The following is a 25,717-nucleotide window of genomic DNA, read 5'->3' on the forward strand; positions in this document are numbered from 1 at the left end:
CAAAAATTACCTTTTTTAAAAAAAGGGAAAAAAGGCGCCAAGTACACGCGCCAGTCGCACCCAACCAAATAAAAATTAACCTATTTAAAAAATGTAAAAGTAACCAGGTAAAAATTAACTTATCTCGTATATAATAAATACCTATTTAAAGAATGTAAAATTAACCAAGTAAAAATTAACTTATCTCGTATATAAATATGCTCGAAGAAACCAATGTGGTAGTTTCTTTAATTTTCAAAAAAGAACTCTACAAAACTAATATCTTTCAAACCCGAAGTTCTTTCAAAAAAGAACTCTACAAAACTAATGATATTAACAAATTGCGCCAACTACAATGGGTATTTATGCAAACCAGAAAATCTATTACTTTTTATTATTACTCTTTGGCCGATATTAATTGTTGATTCTTATTTAAAACCATGTTAAGTACAAAAAAATTCTTTCAAAAAAGAACTCTACAAAACTAATGCTAATGCGGCTCTGTGATTGGTTTCAAACATCTTATGATTTTTTTTAAGACGGTCTTAAAGATTTTATTTGAAAAAAATAAACGATATAATAATATTAAGCAGATATTTTTATACGAATAAATATTTTAATACATATAATACTTGGCGCTGCTAAACCGAATAAAAAATTCTCTTTGTATTTAAATAATCTAAAAATTACAATAATTTCTTTCGACTGTAATTTACATATGTACAAATGTAGTTAATTAACTTATTCTATACTTAATTCTAATGTTACACGCATACACACAATACACACACGTGTGCAGAACACCCCCCCCCACACACACGCGCACACACACACACATGTATACATTCATACATGAATATAATATATTCAATAAATATGATTAATACTTTGATTCTATACTTACGTGACATGTTGCGTCGTCGAAGAATAGACGAAGAAGAGATTGTTTCTAAGGAAGCTTTGCGGCGCCCATGTATTGCTATGCATTTGTTTCGCGGGGGAGAAGTTGTTGCGCGACGAATTTGTTTAACGAAACTTGTCTTCCACGAAGACGCAAAATATTTCTTTTCTACGTATAATAATCTTGTCGCCTTGATCAGTGCGAGTTAGCGTATGTTGCTATACTGAATCTTGGTGTCTCTTGATACGTAAGTGTTTCAATTTCCTATTTATACTATTACTCTAGAATTCTTAATCTATCTTCTCTCTCTCTCTCTCTATATATATATATATATATATATATATATAATATGTTAAGATAAGATATCTCTCAAGTGACTGACATTTAGTGTTTATGTACACAATGTGTTTAAAACTTACTGAAGTTCTGAAGCTAATTCATCAATTCTTCCATGTATTGCTCTGTGAACATTTATTTACAGCATATATGAGTATATAAAAATTATATATAAAAAGCGTATATTTCGATTAGAAAAATTGCTCTGTCCAATGTACACTCACTGAATTTCTGGTCTCATATTATAAAATTCTCGCGATCTCTCTGGAACTCTTTGTGATGATAATGAACAGCTTGGCATGCGATCTTCATTTGGCCTGCAGATGTTTGAAGCCTGTAACTGAAGTTAACTGAGTGTCATATGATGTACTTAATCCGTTACCAATGTGTTGTGTTTCACTAATGTGTTGTGTTTCACTAATGTGGGTAGATGTATGTGGTTCGTGTGTAAATGTTTGTATTGGATGATCAAAATTTTGAGATGCATAGGATGACTGTGAATTGTCAGGAAATGCTTGTGTAGTGTGACTGACAGGTAATAGTTGTGTGTAAGTCAATGAGTGTGCTGTGTTACTGGCGTGTGGTGCGTTACTGGTGTATGATGTGTTACTGGTGTATGGTGCGTTACTGGTGTGTGGTGTATTACTGGTGTATGGTGCGTTACTGGCGTGTGGTGCGTTACTGGCGTGTGGTGTGTTACTGATGTATGGTGCGTTACTGGTGTGTGGTGTGTTACTGGCGTGTGGTGCGTTATTGACGTGTGGTGTATTACTGGTGTGTGGTGTGTTACTGGCGTGTGATGTGTTACTGACGTGTGGTGTATTATTGGCATGTCTTTTTGAATTATCAATGAAAGGTTGTGTTTCATAAGTGAATGAATGATTAGGATTAGCATGCGTTTCTATATCGGGAAAATGGCTTTCTAATACTCCCTGTAATTCAGCGATGTCATCTCCTAAATGGCTGTTCTCTGACTCCTGCGTCTTTCTTCTCGAATGCTCCGTTTCGTTCGAAGATGTTTGGTACCGTCGCGGTTTGGCGATTATTCGTTTGGGACGCTTCTCCATATTATCCTTCTTGTAATAGTATTAATTATTATAATTATATTATATTATTATAATATATTATAATAATTAAATGTACAGTAAGATAAAAGAAATATATATGTAAATATCAATATATTATGTGAAAAAAGGAAATATACGTTGAAGAGTATTGAGCATTCAAGAAATTCTCTATATGCAAAGCAGTTCCTAAAAAAATAAGAAATGTGGATTGTGTGCTGATTAATATCTTATAGAAAAAAATTATAGAAGACAGCAATGCAAACAACAGGAGAAGCATAGCTTGAAATATTATATACTTACATATATGTACATATATGTTTCAAAAAAGATTCCTGCTTGTTGGCTTTATTATTAGTAATGTGGAAAACACAATATAAAGAAAACGTCGTATAGCTCAACTTTGCTTTACTTATACAAAAGTCTCTCTTACAAAGAAAAGTAACGTACTCGAATAAAACGACAAACGAACAACCAAAACAGGCTTCACTGTTAGAAGTTGATCTATCACACATGTGTGAATATTAACACGTTACACATTTAAAATGTGTGAATATTAATGCGTTACACATATTTGATGCATGATTTTTAAACATCATGCACTTGTGTCTGAAGGTGCGCGTGTAAAATACGCTAGAGAATGTGTAAAAATCACACACCTCAACGTATGAATTTAGTCAAACACCCAATGATGTATAAAATAGTCAAACACCGTAGTATTCACATATGTGTAATGTTTCTATATGTGTGAATATAACACATATTGAAAAAAGTCACACGCACTGACCAGTCACACACTACACAGTTAGAAGCACTGTGTGAATATTATACACTTTATCGAAAATATATTACGAATCACCTAGCAACGCAAACAGTCGCGCGAACTCATGGCGGCAAACAGGCTCTTGTGCCGAGCGATAATTATTTTGCCTGCTTATAATTTGTTGCTAATGTGTTCCAGTAGTGATTAAAGACAAATTATAAAGTCAATAAGTAGTAAGGCTTAGTCTGTGATAATTGTTGTATTAAATTGAAAACGATGGAACAAATGTATTATAACATTTACTGCACTTTTTCATAGGTTACTAAGAAGGATGGTTTTTCAGGTCTGTGACTTATTGGTGTGTGTGACTTTTCATAGGGCTGGAAGTGTGACTTACAAGGAAAGTCTCTCATATTAGGTATTCCTCTCCGATTTTAATGAAACTTGGTAGATTTGTAAAAGGATTCAAAATATTCGTATTTCTTCTTATTGACAATCAAACATGTTTAAGGAATAAAATCTGCAACCTTCGAAAATCTAAATTTTCGAGGGCTGATTTTACCCCTTAAACATGTTCGGTTGCTGATAAAAAAATACGAATATTTTGTCCTGCTCTACAAACCTTCCAAGTTTTATTAAAATCGAAGAGGACACCTAATATGAGAGACTTTCCTTGTAAGTCACACACTTCCAGCCTTATGAAAAGTCACACACACCAATAAGTCACACACCTCCATCAGTATGAAAAATCACACACGCTAATAAAGTAAAACACTCATGCATGCGTGAAAACTTCACACACTTATAGACGTCTTGAAACGGCGGACACACATCACGCGCGATAAAGTGTGTGATATTCACACAGTGACTTCTAACAGTGTTGGTAACATAAAATTACACATAACACCACCACTCGTCTAACTATATAACCAAACGTAAAATTCCCTAACTGGACGAGTGTACATACATACCAATTAATATTATTCACCAGTAGCATTTGAAAAGACTTATCTTAACACTTCCCCTCAAATGTTACTGGCTTTTAACACATAACCCAATTATATCACGCAACCTTTCAAAACGAATACGCAATAACACTTTTGTCATTATATCCGCAATTTGATTTTCACCTTCAATATGTTTCACATTTAACATACCTTCTAAATACTTTTCACGCACAAAGTAATAACGAACCTCAATATGTTTTGATCGTTTGTGAAACTCGGGATTCTTAATTAATTTAACTGCACTTGCATTGTCTACAAACAATATCGGAATCTTTGAAAAACCTGCAATTTCGTTCAACAATCGCGACAACCAAATTGCTTCCTTAGTACCTTCACTGGCAGCCACGAATTCTGCCTCTGTGGTTGACAGGGCTATTGATCTCTTCGACTCGACCATGTTATCGCTCCACCGCTGTACTTGCTCACCATACCAGACGTAGACCGCTTCGTTTGATGATCGCCAGCAAAGTCTGCATCCGTGTATATCTCGAGTTCTCTTGATTCACCCGCCGCCTTGTACAAAAGACCGAGTTCAGTAGTGCCACGTAAATACTTGAAGATTCACTTTACTAATGCCCAGTCTGCCTTCGTTGGTTGTTCCAATTTTTGAGCCACTTTGCCCACAGCATATGCAATATTCGGTCTCGTTGTTGTCATCAAGTACATGAGACTGCCGACGGCTTCCCTGTATGGAACCTCAACTGCCGTATCTTCCGTATTCACTGATGCTTCTTCTGCCATAGCAGGAACCGACACTTTATTGGCTTCAGACATATTAAACCGCTCTAAAATCCTTGTAGTGTAAGCAGTTTGATGAATAAAGATAGAGCCATCCTTATCATGTTGAATTTCCATGCCCAGGAAACAGTCCAAAGAACCAACTGTGATCTTGAATTCATTTCGAAGTTCCTCCAGGAATTGTTCAACTATTTGACTGTCCGAGCCAGCAACAATTCCGTCATCTACGTAAATGGCCACTAATAACTTTCGACCATTCTTCTTCCATATAAATAAGCAGGGATCTGCTTTAGACGGTTGCAATCCAAATTTCTTAAAGAAATTCACTACTCGAACATTCCAACACCTGGGTGCCTGCTTTAAACCGTACAGGCTACGCTTCAGTCTGCAAACTCGTCCGGATTTATCATCGAAACCTTCGGGTTGCTTCATAAAGATCTCTTCTTCAATGTTTCCATATAAGAATGCAGTCCGAACATCAAATTGTTGCAGTTTTAAGTTCTCATTTGCAGCAACACTTAATATCGTTCTAACTGTGTCGAATCTGGCAACGGGACTGAAGGTCTCATCGTAGTCAATCCTATGTTTTTGTACGCAACCTTTTGCTACCAACCGAGCCTTATATCGGTCAATAGTACCATCAGGTTTAATCTTCACTCGTAAAACCCATCGACTATCTATCACCTTTTTACCTGCTGGTAATTTCGTAAGCTCCCAGACATCATTTTCTTCTAATGACCTCATCTCTTCTTCCATCGCTTTCTTCCAATGTCTTCCGTCGTCTGATTTCATGGCATCTTGAAGGGATGTAGGAGTCTCACTTCCTGTCGCTGCTAACCTTGCATAATTGTGTAGATATGACGGTGGTTTCAGCGTACTTCTGTCACGTAAATGACGAGCTAAATAGTCATCATTTTTCTTCTCTGTGTCAGCTTCCATATTCTCATCTTCTTCATGTGTAACATCCTCCACAGGTAGAGATTCCGCGCTGAAGAATTCATCCTCTTCACGATCTTCTTCATCTGACTCTGACTGATGAGTATTCTCAGGTACAGATAGACCAAATTCTACCTTCTTCGGTGTACATGTTGTCTCTGGGGGAAACTGAACATCTCGACTGAGCACAATTTTTTCCGTTGAAGAATCATATATACGATAACCATCCTTACTGCAGTATCCAACCAGTATTCCTTTGGTACTCTTGCGATCCCACTTGTGTCGTTTCTGTTTTGGGACGTGAACGTAACATTCAGTTCCAAAGATTCGCAGGTGACTAATATCAGGCACATCTTTGTCGTACCACAACTGATAAAGGCTTTTTCCTTCAACCGTCGTTGGACCAGTTAAATTCAAGATATATGCAGCAGTATTCACCGCTTCAGCCCACAACATAATCGGCAATTTCTTCGCGTGTATCATAGACATTGCAGATTCAACCAACGTACGATTTTCCCTTTCAAAGGCACCGTTTTGTTGAGGTGTGTATGCCATTATCAATCTCAATTCAATACCACGTTTTTTAAGAATTTGTCGCACGTGTTTATTATCAAATTCTTTTCCACCATCTGATAAAAACTGTCGTACTTTGTATCCTGTTGTTTCGACTTCTGCTAAAAACTGCTCAAGTTTTTCGGTCACTTCATTCTTCTTCTGTAAAAAGAATACACAACGAAACTTTGTAAAATCATCCTTGGAGCAAAGAAAATAAGCAGCTCCACCCAATGAATTCTGTCATAGGGCCGCAGACATCTGCACTGATCATTTCACCTGGCGCCTTCGATCGATCTTTTCTTGTTCTAAAGCTTCTTCTGTGATGTTTTCCAAAGATACAACCTTCGCACCATACAGCATCATTTTTCTTCACATCCATGCCTCGGTGCTTCAGGATCTTCATAACGTGTACCTTATTTTGATGACCAAGCCTTTCGTGATACAACTGTAGGACATCCGTCGAATTTACCATGTAACCTCTTGCTGAAACATTCGGCAATTTTGCTTGCATATTCAAAACAGTCAAGCCATCTTTTAAATAACCAGTTAGCAACACTTGACCATTTTTAGTACATCTTGTGCCCTCAATAGTAGTATGCCACTCATATCCTTTATACAAAGATACAGATTGAGAAAATAAATTAGCTCCAATATCAGGTACATACCACACGTCTTCCAAATGATTTGTTATCAATTTATTGTTCACTTCCATTGTGACGTTGACAACACCGTGACCAAGAGCATCTATCGATGTTCCATCAGCTATTTCCACTTTTTTCGGTTCTGAAAAATCTTCATAAGTAAGAAAATATTCGCGATTTGCAGTCATATGCGATGTAGCTCCGCTATCGTTAATCCACTGATTGTTATCCATTTTCTTCAAATCACACAAGAGTGCAGAACACACAAAAGCAGCACCTTCTTTTTCAGGATTTGGAAAATCATCGTCCTTGCCTTTTGCTACCTTTGCCGATTTTGTACGACAATGTTTCACAATATGTCCTGTCTTATTGCACTTAAAACAAGTAATATTCTGCTTACGTTTCTTAACATCGTCACTCTTCTCAGGTTTCTTTTCAGTTGATTTTGACATAAATGCAGAAGATGTCGCTTTACCTGAAGAATCATGTATCTCCACCATTCGCAGCCGTTCAATCAGGTTGTCCAATGTTCGATCTTCAAGTGCTGTAGCTTCCCAAACTTGACGAAAACCATTGTATTCCGCTGGGAGTGTAGACGTCATTCGCAGCAGCAACAACTGCTCTGGCAGCTCTACCCTACACTGGCGTCTCATCTCGTCGTTTAATTCGTGAAAATTACGTTGCATGGCCGACACATGTTCAAAAATTCCAACATTCGGATCCTTCTTCGCGCCAAAAAACTGCTCTGCCAATCTATCTAGACGATGACCGGAACTTTGCTCATATATAGACAACAGACGCTGCCAAGCTTCGTTTGACGATTGTATAACACCGAGTATATTGTATACTTCGTCCGACAGCGCATTCGTGATCAACAATTGAGCCTGTGCATCCTTCTTCTCGAACTCTTCAAGTTCTTTTCTTTGTTCCGCCGTAATCTCTACAGCCGTCACATTCGGCCGAGACACTTTACCGGTCACGATTTCTACAAGCCCGTGGTACTTGAATAACAAGGAAATCTGATGCTTCCACTTCGTACAATTATTGGAACCCGTCAGCTTGTCTATTTGTATTTTGAGGTCGTTCATCGTTGCACACGAGATAAACAATACAGTAACAAAGTCACTATCTGAGTACGATATATCTCACACGGTTTTCTTTCTTTCCACTACACGCCTACTGGGCCCATAACCTGTTGGCTTTATTATTAGTAATGTGGAAAACACAATATAAAGAAAACGTCGTATAGCTCAACTTTGCTTTACTTATACAAAAGTCTCTCTTACAAAGAAAAGTAACGTACTCGAATAAAACGACAAACGAACAACCAAAACAGGCTTGGTAACATAAAATTACACACAACACCACCACTCGTCTAACTATATAACCAAACGTAAAATTCCCTAACTGGACGAGTGTACATACATACCAATTAATATTATTCACCAGTAGCACTTGAAAAGACTTATCTTGACACTGCTTTATCAAGCGCATAGAAGACATAATCTAAATCTACAATGTTTAAAGAGAATTCTATTATTCTTGCCATTTTACTAAAGCTGAAAGAAAGAGATATGATTTAATTATACCAACCTGTATTTTGTTAGTCATTCTGCATCCTGTTCTTGTTCCCGCAAATTGTATGTAAGGGAACAGCTGAATGCAGCTGTTCCCTTATTTTACAAATTATCTGTATGTATAATTGCAGCAACTACATATTCACTAACTTCTGGTTCATCTTCATCATTGCTATAATCATCTATCGATGAACTACTCCAATAAGGCATTTTATAGCACTTTACACGTAGGGAAGACCGGGGCTCGTTGGCACAAGAGGCAAGTTGGCATTGCGTTCAATTAATGTATTTGTGGCAAAAAGAACTATAAGAAAGTTACTTCAAAATAACTCTTTCATAACGTAGATACTTTTCTCAAAGTTTCATTTAAATAAAAAAAGTATTATAATAAAAACAAGGAACATTCTGATTCAAGAGCAGCCAAGTAAAGTTTTGAGCATTTCAAATTTTCGTATTAATATTTTTTAGCTTGAGAGAATAAATCTAAGTATCACATTATTAGTTAAAAGAAATGTTTCTGTTACTGTTAGCACATGTTATTTTGAATAATGACAATAATTATTTATAATAAAATGATTTAAATCAAATGTATGTAGAACTGGGGTACGTTGGCTCAAATTTTATGGGGTATGTTGGCTCATAGCATTAGGTTAGGTACGTTTATGTATTGTTGCTGTGTGAGAAGTGAGAACATACCTACGATCCTACGATTGCTATAGTATTTAGAAGTGATACATAAAAGTGATACATAGAAGATTAATTGTAAGTAACTTTATATATGTATAATATGAGACTGCTAAAACAATTCTATGCGTGTATATAATAATGTAACCTCAAATCTAATTGTAATTGTTGTAATTATCGACGCATAGCCAACTTATACCGTGATATATGTCAATTTACCCCACTATCGGGGCAAGCTGGCTACAATGCAATACGTTCGTATCTCACTCATTACAAAAAAACTATGCAGTATACAGGATCGGTTCTGGTATGGAAATGTAGAGAAAGGTTTGCTCTATCATATTAGTACAGTTTAATTATTATAATTAGTTCTTTAAAGAGTCGAATGACGAAATTATAAAAATGGTGCCAACGAGCCCCGGTCTCCCCTACTTCATTCACTTGGATACATAACAACTCACTACTTAATGCGGAACATTTAAATATTTGAAGTGCTGAAGACGAAATACCAGCATCATAGAATGAATCTACTTTTTGAAATTTCTTCACAACGAGATAATACGTGCTTTTATCCATAAAGATATTAACAATAAAACAAATCGATCCGTCGTGTAAAATACAGCAATTATCTCGTATATTCAAACTCAGTAAAATTCCGTTGAATATTAATTTATGATACTGACAGCTGTTGGAATTAACGTTAAGTGGAAGAGGACCTTTATTGTGCGCTGTAAATACTTGCGTAGAAGAATCAATACTTTTGGAAATATGAGTTTGGTTATGGTGTATAGTTGTCTCATGAGCTTCCATTTCTGTCATTCTATTCGAAAACTTTTGGAGAGGAAAATTAGGCTTTCTACAGTATTTCCTAAAAACTGACATATTATTTTCATATGGAAAAGCAGAAAATGAATCAAGAGGGCCTAGCTGCCGCACGTCATCTGTGAGATGAAGAAGACCGTGCACATTATAAGAAAGAAATGTTGAACCATAAAGATTCTCACATCGAGCAACAAATGTTTGCAGAGCAAGTTCAGCAAAGTTTAAATATGCTGTTGATGGTGAAGTAGAAACCAAGATTCTTATGGTAGTATGCAAAAACAAAAAATGAGTATATGCTTGTGGATTCAAGATACCATGTGTTACGACCGGACCTGTATACAATAGAAATTGGCGCAATTCTGTTGCCTTGTATTTACTAAATGCATCAATTGCTCTTGGACGTCTTGCAAATTCTGATGGACAATACATTTTAAGATTATTTAATCTTTGAGATATTATAGCTATAGATCTTCCTGATAACTTTGTGAGACGTGTATATTTACCACATACCCATGCAGATAAAAGTTTCTTCATAACTCCCAAACATACCAAATGCATGTGCTCAAAAGGAACTTGTGTAATCATACTTGTAGATAACAATGATAATGGACTTTTACCATCTCTATGATGATCCTCATCTATACAATTGATATATTCTTCATTTATTCGAAGAGGATGATTAATACCAGGAAATACATATCTGCCTTCACATCGTACACCAGAAACTTTGCATTTTGAACATGGATTTGCAGATGTATGGCCTCTATAATTAAGAATAAAAGCTCGAGCTGGTGCATCAGCTATAAAACATCTTAAACGTATTGCTATCTTATGGCCATTATAAACTATGCCACCATTGGTTATGATAGTATTGACATCGGCAACAAATTTTTCAAAAAATAAATTTGGGTCTTGTGGCTCTTTAACACCACTATATATTCCAATTATTATCGGCCTTGTATATTTTACATTTGTAATTCTACATTGAATTGGCCAGATGTGAATATTTCCATGCCTATCTAAACTACATCCATCTGTATTAAAATCAATTTCTAAATCATGTGGTACAGATACTAATGGAAGACGTAATAGTGTTTTAACAATTGCTGCCTCAAGAGAGAAATGAATATACTCTCCTGAATCTATTTTGGATACGACAACAGGTGTTCGTGGAGTTTTTAAAAGAGTTCTGACATCTTTTGGTAACGAAGAAAAGCATGTGTGTGTTCGAAGAACAGATAGAATATTATTAATTTGCACATGTGTTAAATTATTATTAACAAAACACGTGGCTAAACGATCTTGAAATGATCTATCCTCAATGAAAGAAAGAGATGAGGAAGTAGAATCTGTACTGTCATCATAATTAGTACTACACAATATATCATTATCGACATTATCGGTATTTGTAATATCAGAGATATTGTTTGCAATATCGTCTAAAAAACGAACTTTATCTGCCCGAAAAGAATTAGCAACATCAATATAAAAAGCAGTATTATCCAGTTGCTCGCGAGAATCTTGTGAAAGACGCAAAGTGTTTCTAATTTCAGAAGTAATCCGCCTTCGTTGCCTCGCAGACAATCGACGAAAACATTTACGCGAAACAGAATATTTTAACGGTTTCATACTCGCCTCGAAAGTCTTACAGAAATCTCTTCTGGAATATAACCTCTATATCCTTTGATAATCGTGGTAATCATTGCAGTGGTTCAATTCAGAAACAGCTAACAGGAATCTTCTAGAAATATATCCTCCGCAATAACCTCGTGGCAACCACTACGGCACGCGGCGGTTGAATTCAGAAGAACTCGGAAACAGTGGAAGAACCATAGCCATTGCCCGTTATATATACAGGGTGTTTAAAAAAAAGGTCGGATATTTTATCCACGTGTAGTACTCATGAAAAGAAGTAAAAAAGTCTTAGGCAACATAGGTCCGCAAATCAACTGTTTCAGAGCTAGAGTTCATTTTGTATCTTTTTGGATTTTTATTTTTGTTTTATTTTATTTTTGTATTTTTGTTTTAATTTTTATTTTTTTGTATTTTTTGTTTTTTGTTTGTCAAATGGCATTATTATTAAAAAACAAACAGTAAACGCGCTAATAGCTAAATAATACAAGATGTTTCAACGAAAACTACTTAAAGATGTTCTACATGGCCACCTTCCATTTGTACACAAGCTTCACATCGTCACAGAAAGGAAGCTCTTATTCTTTCGAATATCCCTGGAATTTGGCGAATAGCCTGGCAGACATCTTCTATTCGGTGCCGCAAGTCGCCAACGTTATTAATGGGTCTTGAATACACTAGTGATTTTAAATATCCTCAAATGCAAAAGTCCAATGGGTTAAAATCAAGGGATCTGAGTGGCCATGGCACTGGACCCCCTCGTCCTATCCAGTTATTATTGTAAGTTTCATTTAGAAAATTTCTAACGATAACTGCGAAATGTGGAGGAGCCCCATCGTGCATATACCAAAGGTTAACTCTATCATTTAGGGGGACATCTTCCAATAGTGGAGGTAGAGTGTTATTTAAGAAGTCAAAATAAACTGCACCAGTTAAACGATTTGGAAAAAAAACTGGTCCAATTAAACGGTCCTTCAAAATACCCACCCAAACGTTCAAAGAAAATCGATGCTGGTATCTGGACTCGACAACGGCATGAGGGTTTTCATCAGCCCAAACATGATTGTTGTGGAAATTAATGATCCCGTTGTTTGTAAAAATAGCTTTATCTGTAAATAAAATATTAGCAGCAAAGTCTGGATTTTCTTCACCTTTTCTTAGTACGAATCTGCAGAACGCTAGTCTGGAATCATAATCGGGGGCTATAAGAGCTTGCACCCGCTGAATATGGAAAGGATACAGCTGTTCACGCAAAATCCTCCAGACTAAGGAAGCATTCATTCATTTAGTTCCATAGCTATTATTCTGGTGCTGATATTCGGATTTTCTTCTACTCTTCTTAAAACTTCAAGTTCTGCTTCAGGAGTAGACACTGACCTGGGCCGTTCGGCATCATGTTTATTTACACTAAATGAACCATTTTCGACTAAACGTAAATGCAATTTGGAAAATAACTTATCAGATGGAAGTGCACGATTCGGAAATGCTTCAACATACAGACGCCGTACTTCATAAGCGTTACCATTGGCACGACCGTACATGAAATGTATATCTGCCATTTCTGCATTGGTATAGAACGGCATTTTCTTTTATTTGTAAATACGTTTAAGCGAAAACACTAGGAAACTGATACAGCACTGTAACGAGATTAATGATACTTACAGGAAATAAAGGGAAACAAAAAGCAACGACTTAAATTATATTTTATTTTTTCATGAAAAACACGATGGCGCGGCCGTTCATTAACGACGTAAAGTGCGTGGAATCGAAATCAATGATACGATTAGATACAACTGATAAATGACTCTTGCACACACTGGACTGCACAAGACGTTCCTATACTCCGTCCAGCGAGAGAACGTTATCCGTCTGCGCATAGGCGAACGAAGTGGGGATAGCGTGGCGTAGTGGTGGCGTGTATAATAGCATTAACGCGCTTGTATCGCGGTGTAGTGGGGGGTCTCTAGAAAGGAGATCTGCACGGAACGGTCGCGTTTTCGTCTGCTCCGATAATGTACTCTAATCATCAATAAATATTAAAACAAAAATACAAAAATAAAACAAAAATAAAAATCCAAAAAGATACAAAATCAACTCTAGCTCTGAAACAGTTGATTTGCGAACCTTGTTGCCTAAGACTTTTTTACTTCTTTTCATGAGTACTACACGTGGATAAAATATCCGACCTTTTTTTTAAACACCCTGTATAGGATGAAACTCCCGCATGCGCGTCTTAGTAGCATAATGAAATTTGCGACGCCATGATAAGGTATGCTCTGTTATTTGCATATATTTTGTGTCTCGTAGTACCCAAGCAAACCTTGCCCTATTCTTTCCGTAAATTTGCTGTCATACTATGCACGGCAAGATTTGCCCTATTCTTATCATATATTTGCTATTATGTCGTGCAGAGCAAGGTTTGCTGCTATATTGACGTAAAATTTGGGTTACACCATGAATAGCATAAATTTAGGTAAAAGTTCAGAAAAGGGGACCCCCCTCCAATGACCTTGACCTTGACATATGTTGTCAAGGTCACCCTCCTGAGTAACCTTCAAGAGGTTTTAGCCGTCGCTCGTTGTTTGTTAAAAAGTTATTAACAAAATAAGTTTAGTGGTTTTGTATGGATTTCCGACTTTTCACACGAAGTAAGGACTTGAATTTGACATATATTACAAAGGTCACTTCCCCGAGTAGCGCGCAGAAGGTTTCACTCGTCGCTCGTTGTTTGTTAAGAAGTTATTAACAAAAGAAGAACAAAGTAAGAAAGAAAAATAATAAATATTTCAGATTCATATACTTTATTCAGCAATATTATTATTAATAGGATAAATTTGCAGAAACTCAACCTAACCTAACCTAACCTAATCCGGTTCTATTTTCCGCACCTGAAGCCCAGAACACATACGCTTCGCTCCTCCCCGCCAAGGTTAGGTTAGGTTAGGTTAAAGCAGAGAATACTTTGTATTTAACTGTTTGTGCTTTTGGTTAAAGTGAAGAATACTTTGTACTTATATTAAAAGAAACTATTCTATATATTAACAATTCACTGCTTTAAATGACTTTCCTTTCTTCGTTCATATACATAGTCGTCGTTTATATCTTTCAATATTCAAAATAACTACTATATTTTCGAACTTTCTTTTATTAATAACTTTTTCATAAACAACGATCGACGACTAAAACCTAGTGCGAGTTATTCGGGAAGGTGACCTTTGTAATATATGTCAATATCATGTTCTTGCTTCACGTGGACAGCTAAAAATTCGTACGAAATCATTAAACTTTTTTTGTTAATAACTTTTTAATAAACAATGAGCGACGGCTAAAACCTCTTGAAGGTCACTCAGGAGGGTGACCTTGACAACATATGTCAAGGTCAAGGTCATTGGAGGGGGTCCCCTTTTCTGAACTTTTACCTAAATTTATTCTTTTCTATGCGCAAAATTTACGGACAAACCTTTCCTTGTTATTTGCAGCATCATGTGACGAAATATTCTACCGTAAATTTGCTCAAATCTTTCTGCCAAGACAGAGCAACACAAATACTTGTCAGACAATTGTTATCAAAATTGAAGCAAACCTTGCCGCAAAGCTTTGGTGAAACGTGATTTTAGCATCCTTGACTAGCTGGGCATGTGTATGTAGAATAGACACAGGCTCGGATGTGTCGATTTTAAATGAAAGATTTGTCGGTTTTGTCGAGAGGAGAAAAGAGTGTATCGTCATTTAAGATACCCTACAGGGGAGCGAGTCCCCGTTTTATTTCAGGTTAATGCGAATATCGCCCTCGGGCGATTCTATATAAGAATTCCGGTATTTGTTGTCGAAATGCGGGAGGACTGCATTCTCGGTGGAGATTTTCTTGCCGAAACCGGGCTTGTCGATGGTTTTCTCGAGAAGTCATTTGGTCGGCTGATGGAGCGGCGAGCTGTTGACGCGATCTGTGCCTGCCTGGGGAGTTTTTCTCCCGCGGAGGACGGGGGCGCGTCTCAGCTTTCTCCCTCGCTCCGGGAAGTTTTTGAGCGGGAATCAGTAGATTTGAGTCCGTCACAAAGAAATGTCTTTTCTTGTTTCCTTTATGAATATCGCCATGTGTTTTCTAACGAGGTTATTGCAGGGAATTGCGACGTAGTTCATCATGAGATAATGCTAACTGATCCTCGTCCGATTAAACAAGCTTCTCGACGAATTCCTTTGCATTTACGCGGTGAAGTGAATGACATGATCGAGGAAATGAAGGCACAAGGAGTAATAGAGGAGTCGAGTAGTCCATGGACGTCTCCAGTTGTACTCGTAAAAAAGAAGGACGGCAGTATAAGATTTTGTGTGGACTTTCGGAAAGTAAATAATGTCACCAAAAAGGATTCCTACCCATTGCCGAGAATCGATGATATACTGGATCAGTTAGCTGGTAATACTTGGTTCACCACTTTAGACCTGAAAAGTGGCTATTGGCAGGTAAGAATGTCTTCTAAAGATAAGGAGAAAACTGCTTTTTCTTGTGGAAACGGACTGTGGCAATTTACTGTAATGCCTTTTGGGCTGTGTAACGCCCCTGCTACGTTTGAAAGATTGATGGAGAAAGTGTTGAAGGGATTAATTTCTAAAGTCTGTCTTGTTTATTTAGACGATGTAATTATTTATGGAAAGGATTTTGACTAGATGATCTTGAATTTAAAAAAGTTTTTCGAAGACTTAAAGATGCCAACTTGAAAATTAATCCTAAGAAATGTGTGTTTTTGAATAGGGAGGTGAAATATTTCGGTTATATTGTATCAGCAGAGGGTGTTACCACGGACCCACAAAAGATTTCCGCGGTAGTCGATTGGCCTCTTCCCAGAACAAGGAGGCAGGTGCGAAGCTTCTTAGGTTTTTGCTCCTATTATAGAAAGTTTGTTAAGGATTTTTCGTTGATAGCTAAGTCCTTGTATTTGTTAACGGAGGAGGGGCGGAAATTTGAATGGTCTTCGGAATGTCAAGCGGCGTTTGAGCTGCTAAAGAAGGCGCTCGCTTCGTCAGCGGTTTTGTCTTTCCCGTCCGGAGAGGGAAGTTTTATCCTGGATACTGACGCTTCTAATCACGGTACTGGTGCGGTGCTTTCTCAAGTACAGAATGGTGTTGAGAGGGTTATCGCTTATTTCAATCGAGTATTTAGTAAGCCGGAAAGAAATTATTGTGTCACTCGGCGGGAACTGTTAGCGGTGGTGGACGCTGTAAAATCTTTCCACCATTATTTATACGGGCGGAAATTTATTATTCGAACGAATCATATTTCATTGCGCTGGTTATTGTCTTTTAGGAATTTAGAGGGTCAGTTGGCGCGTTGGCTAGAGCGTCTGCAACAATATGAATTTGCGATCATTTACAGAGACGAGAAGTTCCATGGAAATGCGGATGGACTTTCCCGACGTCCTTGTTTGGAATCAGCTTGCCGGTATTGCGCAAAGGCGGAGACAGCCGGTCAGCAAGAAGCCGGTGTGGGCCGCATTGTTTTTGAGGGCGGTTTAGCAGGATGGCGTCAAGCGCAACTGCAGGATCCATCGATCTCCACTTTACTTCGAGCCAAGGAATCCGGTGTACGGCCCGCTTGGCAAGACGTAGCTTCGAAGGAAGTCTCAGCGAAAGTGTATTGGTTTCAGTGGGACGCCCTGATAGTGAAAGACGGGGTTCTCTTCAAGAGGTGGGAATCGCCGAATCAGGGAAAGAGCGTTTTTCAGATCGTCGTTCTCCAGACTAGGGTGAGAGATATTCTAGAGGAAGCTCACGATTCGTCGTTGGGGGGACACTTTGGAGTGAATAAGACGCTGGCGAAGATCAGGAGGGGTCACTACTGGGCCACGTGCAAAAGAGACGTAGAAGATTGGTGTGCCACTTGTGACATTTGCGTTGCCAAAAAGGGCCCGTCAAATAAGGGGAGATCGCCTTTACAGGTTTGCAACGTGGGATCCCCTTTTGAACGGTTACAAGCTGATCTCTTAGGCCCGCTTCCCATCTCGTCGGCAGGAAATAGATATTTGCTAGTGGTGGTTGATTGTTTCACTAAATGGTCGGAGGCTATTCCTTTGAAAAATAAGAGGGCGTCTACCGTCGCCGAGGCTTTGGTCGGACAGGTGTTTTCAAGACATGGGATTCCCCTGGAATTGTATACCGATCAAGGAAGAAATTTTGAGTCTAGATTGATGATGGAAATCACGAAATTACTAGGGATGAGAAAGACAAGGACGACGCCGTTGCATCCACAATCGGATAGGCAGGTGGAGCGGCAACACCGGACGATCTTGAACTATTTAGCGAAGTTTGTGGCGGACAATCAAAAGGATTGGGATCGCTGGGTTCCTATGTTCTTACTGGCTTATCGCTCTGCAAGGCAGGAGACTACTGGCGTCACTCCTGCGGAGATGTACCTCGGGCAGGATCTTCGTTTACCCTTGGATTTGCTTCGGGGAAGCCCTCCGTCGGAGGTTTCGGGAGACGTCAGGAGAGGAAATTCCGCTGTAAAGCTGCAGGGGAAATTGGAGGAAATTCATCGTATCGCTAGGCAACGTTTCGAGGTAAAATCACGAAATATAAAAGCCTGGTATGATCGGCGGGCGAGGAAAGATCTTGAGCCAGGATAGAAAGTTTGGCTATATAATCCTCGGCGAATATTGGGCAGAGCGCCGAAGTTGCAAAGTTCCTGGGAAGGACCGTATGTGATCGTGAAAAAATTGAGTGATGTAGTTTTTAATATCAGGAAGTCCCCGAGGAATAGAGGGAAGGTGGTGCATAGTGATAGGTTAGCTTTGTATCGGGAAAGGCGTGTTTGAGGAGGGGGAATGGTGTAGCGTTCCGAGTTTGAAATTGTGTAGCGTTCCGAGCCCGTAATAGTTATGGTGGGGAGATGATATGATAAGTTAGTATAAGAATTGATGCTCGTATTATTTTGATTGTTTAGAGTTCAAGGCCCAACCGGAGGAAGTTGTTGGAGAAACACCGTTGGAAATAACATCTGGCAAGAGGACTGCCTCACTCGCGGTTTTTTTGACCGGGATTTTCCCGCGAGACTAAGGGCGAATGCCGAGGCACGGGCTGGGGAGTCCTCGAGAAGGGCGAAGGGTCCCCGGGAAATTCCCTCCCCCAGTCCGAAGATGAAGCGCCAGTGATCGGCAGGAGGACCGGCAGCAGCGAATTCACGCATGGTAACCTCGGGCAGGAGCTCGAGGGTAGTGCGAGAAGGCGGAAGACAGGACGGGTCCGCGCATAATAGCCTCGGGCAAGAGCCCGGGGGTAGTGCGAGGAAGCGGATCCCGATGTCATCTCTCCCAGGGATTGTCGGGGTGACAATCTCCGAAGAAGGGGGGAAGTGTTGTGTCCGGGTGGGGCCATCCGGTACAGCAAGGAGCCGGTCAGCTGCGCATCAGCTGGGCGCCGTCGGATCGGCGAGTCGTGGAGAAGACGCGCGTTGCTAGGCGCGTCGCTGGGGAAAATAATAAACAAGAAGAGAAGAACGAGTCGAATCCAGATCTCGGTCGTGGCTAGACATCTGGCAAGCTCACTGCGATTATAACACATAATTGTGCTCCGAATTATTTAATAAAATAACGGCTGTCTCGTTGTATTAAAAGTGTTCCTTCTTTCGTGGCGCAACCGCGAGTCGTGCGCGCGAGAGCGATACTTAAGTGTGAGCGGCCGATCACGCCCGGACGTAACAATATAATATGGATGCAAGCTTTCGATTGCGACCAATTCGAATAAGATTGGTGCAGTCTGTCCTGAGATATTGTAACTAAATGTTAGAATTGTGACGTTTCGTTTTCCTCCTTTTCCGAAATCAGGTTCAGACTTACGTACGTATGCTCGCACATACACATGCAAAGCGATTTTGTCACTCAAGGTGCGTTCACAGATGCACGATTTAATTTATTATGAATTAAAACTGATTTTAATATATGGAAAATATTTTATTTTACTATTAAGATATAAATCGCAAAAACTATTATATAAAAAATTAAAAATTACTTGTTTTAAATGAAATCATTGTGATAGCGTTGCAATGATAAGGAAATAATTCTTCTAATTTTGAAATATAAATTATGACAATTTAAGATATAAGTTGGAACATTTTATACTTATAGAATGAAACCGAGAAAAAAAGAGAGAGGGAGAGAGAGAAAATTTTAAATTGTCACAATTTATAGTTGACAATTAGAAGTATTAAGAAGATTTGCACAATTAGATAAATCTTTATTATGCAACATTTTTATGTTTGATGAGATCTCACAGCGGAAATAACATGACATATTATTGTGGCAATACAAAAATACATAAAAAACATTTAAAATTAATGAAATGTAAAAACTTTTTACAAAAAGTAATGAGATCCCTCTAAATAACCTTACAAAGGTAAAAAAATACGCCAAGTACATAAAAAAGCAAAACTAAATATGATGAAATCCATAGTTAACTAGCCAAGTACCTAGAAGCAATTCAGTTTGAGGATTTGTAATTTGAAATAATACTTGGCGTGCCCGAGTCGCATTAAAACGTACGTCCTACCTATAATTTGTGTAAACTCTATGTGTAAATTATTTGTATTGAGTGAGTAATGAAAAGGGATATTTATAATCACTCCGCTAATGTGCAAAACTGTAAACGTATTTGTTTTAATATTACCAAATACAAAGATTTACGAGCCATTAGTGAAAATACTCAAGGCAGTACAAATTTAGAAGAATGCATGTCCAATGCGACCCGGGCACGCCAAGTATTATTTCAAATTACAAATCCTCAAACTGAATTGCTTCTAGGTACTTGGCTAGTTAACTATGGATTTCATCATATTTGGTTTTGCTTTTTTATGTACTTGGCGTATTTGTTTTACCTTTGTAAGGTTTTTTAAAGGGATTTTAATATTTTATTATTTTTTTATTATATTTTAATATTTTATTTTTATTAACAAGACTTGTTAATTATTGATAAATGGTTGATATCGAAATAGTATAGTACAAAGCAAAAGCAAATATATTTTATTAATGGTTTTAATTTATTTGCTTCTTATGTTAACTATGTTGTTAACTATATTAACTATGTTGGGTATTGAGTTAGTGACACAATAGTTCTGATAGATGTCTCTGTAATAGGTGACTAGGCGCGCGTAGTAATACATGGATCACGCGCCTTCCTTCTTCTTGTTCGGTTCGTTATAAGAGTACGACGTGTATTTTATATATCTCTTAATAAATCGTTCTAGTACTTGTGATACACTAAGATTCAAGTTATCTGTACACCCCAACAAACTATATTAACTGTTTACTGTTTTTGTTAACTAGGAACTTATATAGACATCTCTGAAGTCTAAATAAATAACTGTATGTATAAATAAATAACTATAATTTCTTTCTTCATTTTAACCTCCTTTTCTATTAAATGTAATTTTTGTATTCTTGCGTTCAAATTAATCCTTATTCCACAATTAATTTCACTGGACCTTTATTCTATAATAGGCAATTCTCATTTTAACTTATCAATACATTATTTTAAATATGATAATTCTTTATTTACGACCAAGAACTGGTGAAACAAAATATTGGTAGCACTACGTTTCGACCTCAAATTAGGGTCCTTATCAAGTGCGAAATAGTCACTTTCTACAAAAAAATACATAACACAAACTATCAAAGAAAAAATTATAAAAAATAAAAAATATAAAAATATATATAAAGAATTTCTGCGGGGTTCTGACAATAAAAAATATATAAAGGATTTCTGCGGCGATCAGACAATAAAAATTACAAAAATAACGTACTTCCAAAAAGCAACCATCAATTATCTCCAACGGGAGCAGCGACATAAACAAAAAGACACATTGCGGAGACACTGAAACAGCGTCTTGCTCAGTTCAACACCGAATGACGAATTCACGCGTTCCGAGATAGATGTGTTTTTCGCAAAATATTGTTGTATACAATCGGTAGGTTCTCCGTGTCCTTTTGTAAGTTCAAGGTATTATTATGCTGCTTTATGAAGACCATTTCAGCAATTTCTTGTTTCTTGAGGTGGTCTTCATGATGCAAAATGTGAACATTTGTCCAGTCAAATTCATGGTCATCTTCAAGCCTATGTTTACTAACCACAGACATGTTTACCGACTGTTTCCTAATATCGGAAATATGCTCCTTAATCCGCGTCTCAAGATGTCGCTTTGTCTGGCCCACGTAACACACATTACAATCAGCACAGTCAATTTTATAAACAACGCCGGTTCTTTTTTCATTCTTAGGTCTATCCTTACCGAGTCTAATCAAACAATTCAATTTCTTGGAAATAGTGAAAATTATGTTGTAACCATGTCGTTTAAGCAAATTTCGTAGGCTTGTAGTTACATTGTTGACAAATGGAACTTTAATGTATTTGTTACTAATGTCCTTTCTCTCACTAACCAAAGAATTGTCACGGAATTAAATCTCTCTTATTCTCTTTTTTATCTGTTTGTCAATGACTTCAACAGGGTAGCAATTATTCATCAAAATTTCCTTGACAATATTAATGTTCGATGTATGGAAACGAGGGTCTGAAAGTAACAAAGCTCGATCCACTAAACTTTTAATGACGCCAACCTTTTGTTTATCAGGGTGATTCGAAAGGAAACTTATATAGCGGCCAGAAAACGTAGGCTTCCTGTACCAATTAATAACTAATCTTCCACCGTCCCTGATAACCGTGGTATCCAAAAAACTCAAGCCATCATCAATCTCCGTTTCACAGGTGAACTTAAGCCTCGGATGATAGCTATTAAACACATCAATAACATGCTGAACCTCGTCATTAGGTAAAATGGTGAAAATATCGTTAACATATCTATAAAAAATTGGTAATCCAAAACCGAGTTGACCAATGCAATAAAGTTCTAAATCTTCCATCACCATGTCTGCCAAAATCGGAGACAATGGAGAACCCATTGGACTTCCAAAGATCTGCTGATAAGTTTGTTCATTAAAAGAAAAACAAGTTGAATTTAAAATCAGCTCAATGGTATATTTGAACTGGTCAAAGTTAAATTTACAATTAGGAGCCATCAAATGCCATCTCTTTTCTAATGCTGTAAATACTAATTCATTAGGAACATTAGTAAAAAGAGAAACAACGTCCAACGAAACTAGTGAACTCTGTGGCTCGATCTCCCTATTCCCAATTTCCCTGACAAAGGTCCAACTGTCACGAACGTGAGAAGCCGGTTTAGTAACCGAATCGCTCAAAATTGTATGAAAAAAACATGCTATGTCATAAGTAGGAGAACCTATGGAAGAGACAATAACTCGTAACGGATTGCCCTCTTTATGTATTTTGGGCAAACCATAACATTTGGCTAGATTAAAGCCAGTATTAAAAAGTTGTCTGTACCTATGCTCATCAATTAGTTCATTATTTAACCAAGATTTGAATAAGTCATTAAATTGTTTGGATAAAAGGTTTGATAGGATCCTTCTTAAGTTTTTTGTATGTGGTTGGATCATTAAGTAATTCTTCCATCTGTTCTATATATTTAGATCTATTCATAATGACGGTAACCTGTCCCTTATCAGCCCTCGTAACCAATAGGTCGCTATTATTCCGCAATAACTTCTTACAAAACTTAAACAACCTAATAAAATATCCATCCATCACCGTCAACCGCTGTCCAAAGTTAAAGAAGCTTCTAATACAGTTGCAAACCGCGTCACGAGCCTCATCAATAAATTCCTGTGAAGCACTAACAAACCTATGTTCAAAATTTTAAATTAAATCTAACATTATTTTAATATCAATACATTTGAATAACGCGGGATTAATATGGCGAATGTCACATGACGGCCGACCAATCACAGGGAGGAAACACTAGGAGCTGCATGGGGCATATTGTCTAGCAAGGAACCGCCTGCGGGATAAAAGTCGAAGGACTAAGGCCGAGTCGTGGTCCGAACTGCTCAGGGATGCCAATCGAGACTCTTGGGACCTACCCTATAAGCTGGTGCTCGGGAAGTTCCGGCGTTTGTCGTCGGCTCTCTCAGAGACACTTAGTTTGGATGTTCTGGAGAATTTGATCTCTTCACTCTTCCCTGAGGAAGAGGAACATGACCCGGCTGCCCTGTGGAGGGATTAGGACGCATTTAGGGAGGCGGACGTCGTCTCCGTACAGGAGGTTCATGGAGCTTGCGTTAGCAAGAAAGGGGGTAGCTCTGCGCCTGGCCCTGACGGGTTTCCACTATCGGTTTGGACAAAAGCACCCAGTACATTTATTGAGGTGCTTGCTAAAGTTTTTACTGCATGTTTGCGGGATGGTATCTTCCCTGTTCCGTAGAAGCTGGCCAGATTAGTTCTGTTGCCAAAGGGTGAAGTGATTCCGGGAAACGCAGTAAAAGCACGTCCTATTTGTTTGATAAATGACATAGGGAAAATTTTTGAGAGAATTCTAGTCACCCGTATGAAGGATTTTATGAAGGACAATCCCCGGACTGGACTGTCAAAGGCTCAATATGGTTTCCGTGAAGGTCTTTCCACCCTGGATGCTCTAGATGCAGCGGTATCGTTTATTAAACGAACTATATCAAAGGGGGGTTTGTAATGGGGGTTGGTTTAAACATTCATAATGCCTTTAATTCACTGCCGTGGGAATCTATTAGATGGGCATTAGAAAGGAAAGGATTCCCTGATTATATCCGTCGAATTATAGATAGTTACTTACACCAACGGTTCTTTGAATTTGTGGGATGTGATGGTCGCATCCGGCATAGAAAAATGGAAAAGGGGGTCCCACGGGGTTCTGTGCTGGGCCCTCTATTATGGAATATTGCATTCGATTTTGTGATCGAGATGAAGGCTAAGCCCGGGTGTATTATATTGTTATGTCCGGGTTGGCTACCCGGCATAACGAAGAGCCGGTCAGCTGCCGATCAGCTGGGCGTCGTCGGATCGGCCGTCGGAGAGGAAGACGCGAGCCTCCTGGCGACGGGTCGCCAGGGGGAATAATAAACAACAGCGAAGTGACAAGAGACAGATTCGGACGTGAGATTGACATCGACGGACGTGTATCGCATTCCGCTCTCATTATAATAAATCTCTATCGTTCTTTTATAAAAGTGGTGTTGTCTTATTCGGTGCGCGAGTGTCTTCGTGAGTGAGTGCGAGCGAGCGCGAGTGTGTGCGTCGAGCCGGAGTCCGCCCGGACGTAACAATATTATGTTATGCGGATGATATTTTCGTACTGGCTGCGGTTAAAACTATTGACGAAGGTCTGACCCGAATGAATGCGCAGCTAGTTGTAATTTTAAGGCGTCTAGATGAACCGGGCTTAGTCTGGCCGTGGATAAGACGGAGGCTGTCCTTTTCAGGGCTCGTGCTCGCCCTGATTTTAATCCAGTTTTACGCATCAGACATCAATGCTTTAGAATGCAACCGGCAGTTAGGTACTTGGATGTCTGGCTGGATTCTCATTTAAATTTTGAGGAACATTTTCGCCGTATAGGGGCTAAAGCGATCGGGGTGTCTCGGGCATTATGCCGTTTAATGCCCAATCTTTGGGGTCCTAACGAGAGTAAGCGCAGATTATATGCTAACGTAGTAACATCGGTGATCTTATACGGGGCTTCTATATGGAATCCTGCTCTGGATGCCTCGGCCAAGTCGGGGAGGTTGCTGCGGGGCCTCCAGCGAGATATTTGCATCAGGGTGTGCTCTGCATATAGAACGGCTTCTTTTGCAGCCGTGACTTTGTTAGTTTGTTCCCCTCCGTGGGCTCTAGTAGCCGCGGAGAGAAGAAGAGTTTTCTTAAGAGTTAGGGATATGAGACGTGGTGGCAATGCCACATTGGAGGACGTTGATGATATACGAATGGAGGAGGGAGTGGAGACGCGTCGGCAATGAGAGATATGGTTAGGAGGGGATGAAATTGCGGGTGAGCGCACTCGGCTAGCTATATTACCATGTATGAATGACTGGATGATGGAGAAACTGGAGATCTTTACATTTTCATATGACGCAAATAATTACTGGACATGGTTGCTTTGGGACATATTTAGCTAGAATTGGGAAAGCCCCGAATGCGAGATGTTTTCATTGTCCGGC

At 38.6% G+C, this 25,717-nt stretch overlaps 3 protein-coding genes and 1 long non-coding RNA gene across 4 annotated transcripts; 1 reads left to right on the top strand and 3 right to left on the bottom strand.

Annotated features, from left to right (window-relative positions):
- Nucleotides 1–1,295: 1,295 nt before the first annotated feature.
- On the bottom strand, nt 1,296–2,283 carry LOC105283416 (histidine-rich protein PFHRP-III-like). The gene is made up of 3 exons (XM_026972613.1): nt 1,750–2,283; nt 1,441–1,556; nt 1,296–1,341 (listed from the first exon to the last, which is right to left on the bottom strand). The coding sequence occupies exons 1-3, from the start codon at nt 2,281–2,283 to the stop codon at nt 1,296–1,298; spliced, it is 696 nt and encodes a 231-aa protein (XP_026828414.1).
- A 7,240-nt stretch (nt 2,284–9,523) lies between these two features.
- Nucleotides 9,524–12,916, bottom strand: LOC113562636. Its single transcript, XM_026972614.1, has 2 exons — nt 12,483–12,916; nt 9,524–11,375 (listed from the first exon to the last, which is right to left on the bottom strand). Exons 1-2 carry the CDS (start codon nt 12,914–12,916, stop codon nt 9,524–9,526), a joined length of 2,286 nt encoding a protein of 761 aa, XP_026828415.1.
- Nucleotides 12,917–21,160: 8,244 nt separating this feature from the next.
- On the bottom strand, nt 21,161–21,466 carry LOC105283413. The gene is made up of 2 exons (XR_894683.2): nt 21,423–21,466; nt 21,161–21,264 (listed from the first exon to the last, which is right to left on the bottom strand). It is a non-coding gene; the product is annotated as an uncharacterized LOC105283413 (long non-coding RNA).
- Nucleotides 21,467–24,077: 2,611 nt separating this feature from the next.
- Nucleotides 24,078–25,516, top strand: LOC105283415. The gene is made up of 2 exons (XM_011346141.1): nt 24,078–24,210; nt 25,119–25,516. The coding sequence occupies exons 1-2, from the start codon at nt 24,078–24,080 to the stop codon at nt 25,514–25,516; spliced, it is 531 nt and encodes a 176-aa protein (XP_011344443.1).
- Nucleotides 25,517–25,717: the final 201 nt, after the last annotated feature.

Source organism: Ooceraea biroi, chromosome 9 (assembly GCF_003672135.1).
Source record: "Ooceraea biroi isolate clonal line C1 chromosome 9, Obir_v5.4, whole genome shotgun sequence".
In the NCBI taxonomy this organism is placed as follows: Eukaryota; Metazoa; Arthropoda; class Insecta; order Hymenoptera; family Formicidae; genus Ooceraea; species Ooceraea biroi.